The sequence below is a fragment of the Truncatella angustata genome (assembly GCF_020726525.1).
Source record: "Truncatella angustata strain MPI-SDFR-AT-0073 chromosome Unknown BKA67scaffold_9, whole genome shotgun sequence".
Classification (NCBI taxonomy): Eukaryota; Fungi; Ascomycota; class Sordariomycetes; order Amphisphaeriales; family Sporocadaceae; genus Truncatella; species Truncatella angustata.
In genome coordinates, this window is record NW_025763389.1 from 405818 (window position 1) to 415690 (window position 9873).

General features: G+C 49.5%; 3 protein-coding genes across 3 annotated transcripts; 1 reads left to right on the plus strand and 2 right to left on the minus strand.

Annotated features, from left to right (window-relative positions):
- Positions 1-38: 38 nt before the first annotated feature.
- Positions 39-2341, minus strand: BKA67DRAFT_663049 (uncharacterized protein; the record flags this gene model as incomplete). The annotated part of the gene is made up of 6 exons (XM_046108113.1): positions 39-852; positions 901-1128; positions 1187-1701; positions 1751-1834; positions 1888-2013; positions 2069-2341. The coding sequence occupies 6 exons, from the start codon at positions 2339-2341 to the stop codon at positions 39-41; spliced, it is 2040 nt and encodes a 679-aa protein (XP_045953160.1).
- Positions 2342-3258: 917 nt separating this feature from the next.
- Positions 3259-3690, plus strand: BKA67DRAFT_663050 (uncharacterized protein; the record flags this gene model as incomplete). Its single annotated transcript, XM_046108114.1, has 1 exon — positions 3259-3690. One exon carries the CDS (start codon positions 3259-3261, stop codon positions 3688-3690), a length of 432 nt encoding a protein of 143 aa, XP_045953161.1.
- Positions 3691-4667: 977 nt separating this feature from the next.
- BKA67DRAFT_580141 (uncharacterized protein) lies at positions 4668-6360 on the minus strand. The gene has a single exon (XM_046103827.1). It carries the CDS (start codon positions 6029-6031, stop codon positions 4892-4894), a length of 1140 nt encoding a protein of 379 aa, XP_045953162.1. The 5' UTR covers positions 6032-6360; the 3' UTR covers positions 4668-4891.
- Positions 6361-9873: the final 3513 nt, after the last annotated feature.

Consider the following 9873-nt stretch of genomic DNA (forward strand, 5'->3'; position numbering starts at 1 on the left):
AAAAGCGCTAAAGTCGTTACAGTTCAAGTTCGACGCGTTCAATAGATATCCCACCTTTGAGTCCCAATGGCACAGATCCTGTTAAACAACTCATCTCTGAACGCTATGGCTGTAATGACGTAGTCATGCCCCATACTGTCTTCGATCCTGATACTGTCGCGCGTCTCACGGTTGGTGGCCCAACTTGAGAAAAGCTTAGATTTGAAACCTGTGCCAGAGTGCTTTGTCAAACTAATAATGTCATTGATCGGCACGGAAAAGTCGTCAGGAGATCCAGCCTTGTCTTCAAGATGCATTCGTTCCTTGGTACCATGTGTTTCTGATTGGAATGAGATGCGTGGTGTAGGGCCCTCGAGATCCAGATGAACGGTTCCCAGTCTTCCATTTACTCTACCCTCGAACTCCGTTCGGGAGAGAGTTGGGTTATCGTTCTTACTTGTTGGAACGACGCCGACACGCTGCTTTGCACTATCTGTACCTCTCTTTGCTCGCATCTTATCAATCGCAACGCCTGCTTTAACAGCTCCTTTGGCACCACCCTTAATGAAACTCAAGAATTTGCTTCTCTTGCCACTATCTGTAGTGGTACTTGTCATCTCGTTTGTTTGGCCACCGGACTGGTCGGTTGCGTCTTGACGGTATTTTGCTGCGTCACGAAGCTCATGGTCGGAAGCACCCAATGGCTGGTCTCCCATTCCAGCATTGAGAATATCGCCTGTTAGTTCTAGTGTCTGTGCTGAGGGAACCTCACATTTAACTGGCGGAGGCGGCAGTGGTGCCTTGTTCGCCTCACCAAGTCGCAAGAGGGTAAGAGCCAATTGGGCGTCGGTCGGAATACCCTTGAAGAAAGTGCTTTAAATATGGTCAGTGGGTATTTCATAACAAGAGCTGATTTCATACTTGGCCATGTGATAGGTGTACTTCCACTCAGGTTCACGGCGCTTGAACCATTCAAATGCTCTGCTCAAGATGGGATCGCCGAACACGCCAATACCAAATAATAATGCTGTGAGTCTGTAAATGAAGTGTGCGGTGAAGAACCAAGAAATAACAAGCAGTGGGAGCAACATGCTAATAGCTCGAAGTCTGTTTTTGCCTTGAGAAAGAGGGTACACGGGATTTAGCATACTGGTCACTATTAGTGTTCTGTTAATTACCAAAGTTATTTTGCGGGGAAACTTCTTACTGTCCGCATCGCTCCCATGTGTCGTTGAGAAGACACAACAAGTGCATGAGTGGCTTCATCTGTGCCCACATTGTTTCCTCCATAGGTGCCTTGGACTTATCCCCAGATGGATCCTTCACACCTTCTGCTTTGTCTTTTGCTGTCGCGATCATCGTAGCTACTTGATTGGGTTCTGGCAATTTATCCATAAGACCACTTCCCTCACTGTCAGGCTGGCCATGAGGATCACCACCAGCCATGACATTGGCAGCGATCGCACCAATACCTGTAACAAAATTACTTGCCTCGTTCTCTAAAGCTTCACCACGCAAGTTCTCAGGCGCTCCAGTCGTCGTGCCAACTGAGCCCAGTGTGCCAGCTTTTGGCTGCGCAGGTCCACCTGTTTTATAATCGACCAGTGCCAATGGTGCTGGTGGAAAGAATAACTTTCTGGTTGAGGGCAAAACAGCAAGGACGACGAAGAAAATTAGAAGCGCTGCAGTCAGACGATCCAAAGCCCAAGCTGTGAAGTATATCTAGTATGATTAGTAGAGCATGGTGTATGCAGATGGTAGATTTACTAACCGTGCACAAAGCAGCCGTCCTCCGCGTTTCCCTCCATGAACGAAGTCTTGCAACATGCTTGCAGAAGACAAGAACGCCCACGATCTATGTAGGTATTAGTAAATGAGCACATGGATGATTTCTGAAAAGTAGCATACTGGTCCCATGTAAAGCCTCTCAAACTGACTTCGTAATTTGTTGGGTGAGAACTCTTCATCTTCTGCGACGTTCAAATCCAGGCCGCCAATGAGTGGCTTAGAGGTCCGTTTAAGACAAAAGATTTGCTGGTTTTTTGTTAACGGGGCTTCGCGATGGAAGTTTTCATTCTTGGGGACTGACTTTGTTAAACCGTCTGATCCACAGCCAAACATCTTCATTGTCGACACCTTCTATGAAAGGTTGCGTGATCTTTTCAGGATCTGTGCCCCAGCCGATGTCCATTTCGTGAGCATGCTCGGTCTGCGCTGGTCCTTTCGGACCATTATCATCAGGTGCTGCGCCAGCTGCACCAAATGCACGCACCGGTTGATGTCTGTCATCAGCACGCGAGTCGGGATCCAAGGAACGATCTTCGTTGACCAAATCCCGTAGGACGACTCCTTCAGCCGCCATAGTCTTGCTACGATTGATAAATGAAAATCTCAATATTACTAACAACTGAGCGAAAGATAAAATGTCGTATGAGTGTTGCGTATGTGAATAATCCGCACGCCGCTGGCTATTGACGTGGGTCTGTTCCGCCAATGACGACAACCTTTTGGTACAACAGTTACCTCGACCTAGGTGTGCGCTAAAGTTGCGCTCGTTGCAACTTTTTAAAGCTGATAGTCGCTGCCACTAAGTGGTCAGGCGCGAATGTTATTTTGGTGCAGTGATAATAACTCTCAAGCCTCTCGGTATTGACACTTGAGAATTGTGGTGAGTTTGAAGCATCGATTGCTGGCATATGGGCGCTCATGCAACGCAAATTCCAGGTCCTGGTCATGCGGTGAATTGATTGTCAAGAAATGACGAGAATGACGTTCATTGTACGTTGTTGCGGCATCTTTGATTCATTTCTCGCTACTACCCAGTTTCAGTGCTTCTGGGCCTATGAAATGGGGCTAATTAAGCCGAATATGACCCTCACAAGGAATGACTAAGCAAGCGCCAATCCTAAATAACATAGGTTACTAGGTTACCAACGTATACTATTGTCTAAGATCACAGCTGGAAACTGCCAAACACTTCACTTGTCAACCATTCTAGTAGTATTTCAGCGCAGGTAGCTTTGCGACTTACAAATAAATATATATCACTAAAAATAGCTCGCTACTGTCGTCATCCGTCATCGAAACGCTACATTTCTATGGACGAGAGTGAAATGATTACCGTACTGGTGAAAGCACTGCGACGGGCTGAAGGGCTAGTGCGTCGTGCGTGGCCGATAGATACAATACTTTTCCTTCAACTCTTTATATTGCGTGCGAAAAACGAGACACATTTTGGTACTTTGCATCCACTCAATTGCCATCATTACGACCATCACAATGAACCGCCAACCGCACATACTCGTCATCGTCCTAGTCCAAGGCGCTTTCCAGCTACCTCTCATATACATCAAGCTGGCCCAAGCTCTTGAAGTGTTAGGATATCATATCCCTCACCCCACAATCCCGAGCTTAACAGGACAGGACGACCCCGACCTTGCGACCAACAGTCTTGCCGATTATGCCGATACAATCCGGGGAGTTCTTGAGCACCTCACCAAGAAAATGGGAAAGACCGTCGTAGTCCTGATGCACTCATACGGCGGCTCGGTGGGCACCGAAGCTGTGCCTCGGTCATTGTCTCGGCTACACCGGAAGGTGCAAGGCCTTCCTAGAGGCGTCGCACACCTCATATACGTGGCAGGATTCATCACTCCCCAGGGGCAAATTCATTCAAGAGCGCATTTAACGAGTTACCAAACGACGATGTAGAAGCGGGTGGTCGGTATTGCCTCAAGAATGTTGCGGAAGTCCTGTGTCACGATTTCCCATCTGATGAAGCGGGGTATCAGGCTTGAAAAGCCATGGATCAGTCTTCTGCAGTACAAAAGACTGAAATAATGACTATAACTTATCGTTACGTACCCTCGACATATATAATTTGCGAAGCCGACCGAACCATACCACCTCAGATGCACAAAACGTTTGCTGCAGAAGCGAAGTGGGAAGTCTTAAAGCTCAACTCTGGGCATTTGCCTATGCTTAGTCATACCCAGGAGCTCGCAGACATTCTCGATAAGCGAATTGAAGTCACTAACAGGACTGAGGCATTGGGAAGGCTTGCCCAGCCAGCATCCAAGGGTCTTTAAGAATATGGTAGATCGACCAAGCATAGATACGGCAACAAACTGAGATGCTGTTCTCCACAGCCACAAAGCGCAGTATACACAGCACTCGTCATCCTCGCTGCATTTTTCATGGAGAGGCTCTTATCGCCACTTTAATTCAAGACCGCTCGCTGCATGTACCGAAAACAATGATTGTGATGAGTTGCAATTCAAAATGAAATAATCAGTTTACTTTCCAGAGTATAACAACGAAAGATTCGACGTGCGAATTCAGCTAGCCAGGCAGATAGAGGACTACAACTCTCATTGTACCTTCGTGGCCCGCCCCATCCTGTCCAATGACCAAGACACAATTGGTATTCTTTGCTTCTCGAACCCCGAAAATACACAGTCTATTCCGTTTGACTTAGAATATGCCATATTAGTGAGGCGTATTAGATGTTGCATCCCTCGGTTAGAAAATTTCCCGGCATATTCCAAAAATAATCTTTGATGATTAGAAATACCGTGATTATTAAACTTGGCAAATGTTCACTAACGATAATTCAGTACCCTCGGTGGTTGAGTTCTAGGGGGGTGGGGGGCAAGGTGGGGCGCCCCATGTTGCTCGAAAGCTGAAGATATGTAAAATGGTATCACCATATATTAAGCTATCTTTTGCTCTGCGTGCTAACTTCTAGGCAGCAGATCAAAGCGATCTACCCGAAAGAATTCAAAGCCCCATAATCAACAGAAGTCCTAACTAAGCCAATGAGTTCTCAATCCTCCCGTCGGATCACAGCGTCTACTTTGCTTGCAGCATGTAATAGTACTCCACTCCGAGTACGCCAGCCCCGCTAACGAGGTTAGCGGGGATCACGGAATCCATCCTCTTGGATTTTAAGTATGGGCTGCAAATTATCGGGCTGCACGCGATACCATAGATCACCTCTTCCAGACTCGACGCCAAGCTTTTGTTCGCGCTCCAACCATTGTTCCACTGACCGTATACGGTTGGGATGTATCCTGTCGAGCAATTGGTAATCCCTCCTGATGACACCCTGGTTCCCGCCTGAGTGTTGCCAAATCGTCCAAAATCCGCTGAAATTCTGCTTGATGGACATTGAAGCTGGGTCATCTATGCTAGCGCCGTATCCAGCCGGACTTTCAGCTCTATGATGCAGGGGGCCTTCGCGCCACCAAGTCTCGAGATCAACGTCGATGAATCGTGCAGGATGACCAGAAACTTTCTCGAACGCCTTGGCGAAATCATCGTAGCGCACGTGCTCGATTGCCACCTCCAGGTCCATGCCATCGGCTTCCTTCGCATTGTCGAACAGCCATCGCACGTAATATCCACAGTCTTCCAGAGAGACGTGTGCGACGGCGCCGTCTCCCAGTGGTGCTCTCCAAGTCACAACTTGCTCCCCTCCTCCGTTCTGTTCGATGCGTGGCTCAAGGACTGTTCCTCCCGAAAGAATCATCTCGAGATAGGGACCAGTCGTAAAAAGAGCAATTCCCATATTGGATGTCTTAGATCCACCTGGCAACTTGGGTGAATGAGAAAGGATCCATTCTCCAATCCTGCCCTTGCCATCATAATGGCCAGATCTAAATTCTGGACGATACCCAGACTTCTTGTATGTATAATCCAAGTTGCCATAGACGAAGAACTTGATGCCACCATTCTCTAGCGCAAGCTCGAAGACCCGGATCGCCCAATATGTCTCCCCTTTCTCGCCAGTATTGAAGCCGTCAATATTGACAAAGGCAGCATCGCAACCTTTATACGCATCACGCAAGGTTTGTTCGTTTTCAAACGAACCACCAAACAGTTCCACTCCAGGTAAAGAGCCAAGTGTCTGGGCTCTTTCCCCAGAGATGTCTCTTGTCAGCACACGGCATCGGTAGCGACCATCCTTGGTCAGGCTTCGCACAATGGGTAGACCTTGCGCTCCAGTCCCTCCAATCACCAGAATCTTCGTGAAAGGTAAGTCGAATGACATTTTGAGATAGCGACTAGATTAGTGGTTCCCGTCGTTGAAAAGACTCCAGAGTAGCGTTCTGTGCACAGTATAAAAGTAGATCGAGGTTGTTAGACTTATTTGCTCTTGAAGCTTTTTCTTCTCATTTTATATCGCTCCCGAAAGTTGTTTAGTATCCTTCAGTTCATCTCGAACCTCGGACCTCATAATTCAGTGACAGATCAGTTAACAAGAGTGGATCAGTAAACAAGAGTGGATCAGTAATCTACGCTGTATTTGGTACAGTCAGCGTGGGGGAGACGTAAGTCGACCAACTAGCGGCGTGACTATGCATTTTCTGTATCCTCAATTAAGTATGTTCTATCACCTTTTCAGAATGATCCAATCAGTATTCCGCCACAGTTAACTAGTGGATCACCTTGAGTAGGAGCCTCCCTGTTTGGGTATTTACACCAGGTAGCATCATCGTAGCGTGTGATTACTCAACAATACCCCATGATAGAGGTAGTACATATGCGCCCGGTAAATCACTTCTAACTCAAAGTCCGAGCAGCTACTTGGCCGGGATGTGACCATTGCTCAATTACTCAATCCTAGGCTGTCGTTGAAATACACAATGGTATTGCCTTGAAGCTTGATTGGACTACATCTCACTCCCAATCTTTAAGGCTCTTAATCATGACATCCGTTTCGGGGAAGTATGGTTGTTGGTTCTTGTCTTGACATGAATAGAGCTCTTCATTTTTGTTTGTGCAAGTGCTTTTGTGAGAAAATGGGAATCATTTACGGTTAATGTCTTATTAAGACTTCTCCTCTTGTTTCTGGTCTTTTTCCGGCTTTCTCTTTGTCTATCGCTCGCAACTTATGAGTCTGCGGGGCAGCTACGAAAATTGGTACATTTTTATGTTCTGTGGGCGCTGGTGGGAGCATATTAGCAGTGTTCGCCACTGTTCTGTGTTACGAACGCAGGCCATGCATGCGACCTTAAGTGGCACAGCTGCGGGCACGCCATATGGAGACAGCTGGAGCCTCAAACGGGAATGAGACAAAGGATTCAGGTCACGTGACGAACATTGGATCACTGCCAAGGACAGTGAGCCATACTATAAGGATCACTTGGGATCACGGTGAGCCAACCGTGAGCCTCACTGCCAAGGACAGTAAGCCAGGACATCAGTAGTAGTAGCTAGTAGTAGCTGTATTTAACGTCGTGGCAGGCTCGTATAACGAGGCCCGCGGGCCTCCCTTGGGGCACTTGACGTGCTAGGCTAGAGTCTATGGTATGCTACTTGGGAGCCTCTATCTGCAGTCGACTTCCTCAGCCCCCTTTTCACCGACCTCGTCTATCTAGCAGCTTCTCCGCCTTATGACTTGTGTTCTCCGTTCCTTCTGTCCTCGCCGGTTAGGGCAGCGTGGCCCGGTTGTTCTGCGCAGGCAGGACCTGTAGACAATGGCTATAGGCTATCGGCTAGGCATTGTTGTTTCCTAGCCTATATAAGTGCCTATTGCCCCGGTTTTACCGAGGGCATATCTCGCTGTAAAACTGTGTTACGTCGAGTAGTGTTTTAAAGGCTTCCGGGGTCTTTATAATCCATCCCCAGTACCTCATATGGTCTCTCTAAGTTATAAGCTCCGGGACCGGCGGTGTCCTTGGGGGTTCCCCGTCTTCTACCCGCACCGGTGGCCTCGGCCAGTCCTCTATCGTCTTCTTCGCTTTTACGCAAAAGACGATGTGCTCTACCGTTTTTAGATGTCGGCAGGAACATCGTAGTTCGGCATCCTTGTGGTCGAACTTTCTGTGGTACTAGGCAAAGTCTCCGTGGCCCGACCTCATTGCCAGATACCTGTGCAGCCCTCTTCTTGTCAGGCTCTTCAGCTCTTCTAGTGGCTTCCCGGGCGTGTACCCGAAGCCGATCGACTTATAACGCTTTGGCTGGTACGCTTCCTTCTCCCACCAGTCATCTACTTGGTCCCGGATCGCCTTTCTTGCAATCGCTTTGATTCCCGACGAGGACGTTTCCGACTTGTCGTCGTATGGTCCCAATTTTGTTCCGCTTTTGGCTAGCTTGTCGGCGGCCTCGTTACCCTCGATGTCAGTATGCCCTGGGCACCATCTTGTCTTGACTTCGTGTCGCTCTGCTAGTGCGTGTATCCTTCGGAACACGTGCTACGACGATATTAATGCATCTTTCTGAATACACCACAACACCGCCGTGTTGTCGATACAGAGCCAGATTGTCGCCGTCCGGTCGATGTCTAGTGCGCGCTCTAGCCCCCTCAGGGCTCCATACGCCTCTGCGTCGAATACCTAATTGCCGTCTGCTATCGAGGCTTAGGCTGTTGCCACCGCCTCTCCTGCTTGGTATATTGCGTAGCCGTAGCCTATGCCATCTTTCGTCCTAGACCCGTCTGAGTAGACGAGGAGCTCGTGGGCGCCTCTCTCTTTCGCCCAAGCCTCGAAGTCCTTGGCCGCATCTTCCTTAGGGATCCCCATGGTGGGCTCCCGTCTCGATCCCGGGCCGTACCTGGGTGCGTACAGCACTGGCCGCCTAATGTGAGGCAAGAGCCGGGCTGTCCGCTACAATTTCGTCCTAAGTCTCTGGTATTCCCCGCTACCCCTGCCTCTGTGGTTGAGCCTCGGTTCAATCCTTGGCGCGAGCGGGTGTGTTTCGTCTACCGTCCGTAGTCTGTAAGCAAATTGATATCGTCCCTGGTCTAGGGCCATCTGGGCCGTAGGCAGCCCGCTATCTCGGAATAGAGTGTCGATCGGCGTGGTCGCCCAGACCGGGAGAGTTGCCTTCGCTGCCAGTTTAAAGACCCTTTCCATCGCCTTAACGTGGGTCCCTATTCTGGTACGCACTTCATTCATTTTCCCGTCCGCCTTTTGTTGTGCTACGTTTTTTGCCAGTGACGTTCTGCCTCCGTACCACACTTCCGCCCCGTAAAGGGCCGCCGGGAGGACACATGCCAACGTGGCCTTGGCGATCGAGGCCGCTAGCGGCCCGTGTACTGTATTTGCTAGGCTTCGTAGATGTTGTGCTACTTTCATGGCTGCCGCGGCCCTCTTCTCTATATGGCCTTTAAAGTTGAGCTTCCTGTCGAACCATACGCCGAGCCACTTGAGAAGAGGTGTCACACCTTCTCCTTCCTGCTCTCCGACCGGCGCAATCGTGACGTGTTTGGTCGTTAGTCTTGGGTTATGTCCGCCCCTCTCCCTGGTAATATGAAGCATTTCCACCTTGTCCGGTGCGAAGTGAATCTTGTTTGCCAGTCCGTACTCCCAGATCTCGTCCACTTCCGTTTCGAGCGTAGCGATATTGTCGTCTAAGGACCTGGACGCTTTATAGATATAGATATCGTCCGCATATCCAAACCAGCGTTTTGGGTTTTGTTTAAGTAGCTTTGCTAGGTAGAGCATATATAGCACTAGCGACAACGGCGACCCCTGGGGGGTTCCGCAGGCCTACACCACGTAGCCAGTCGTTATATCTTCCAACCTCACCCGAACCTCCCTATCGGACAGGAAGCCCCGTATCAGTCTGACTAGGCCTATTGGCCAGCCCTGCCGTATAAGTCTTTATAAGAGTCGTCTCTTAAGCAGGGCATCGAAGGCTCCCTGTACGTCGAGGGTTATCATCGTCACTTTCTCCCCGCTAGCCAAGGCGAGTTTTGCGTCGTGGCTGAACGCTACCACCAGATCCGTCGCAGACCTTGTGGGCAGCGCGCCGCAGTGTTGCGGGCTGAGCAGTCCGTGTTGTAGCGCTACCCAGGCCATCCGTCCTACGATCAGCCTTTCGAGGCCCTTGCCGAGGCAGGACAACAGGGCTATCGGCCTCCACGACCTGTAGCTTAAGAAGTCCGTT

Coding starts and splice junctions, on each gene's coding strand:
- BKA67DRAFT_580141 (XM_046103827.1), bottom strand. CDS start 6,031: ATGTCATTCGACTTACCTTTCACGAAGATTCTGGTGATTGGAGGGACT.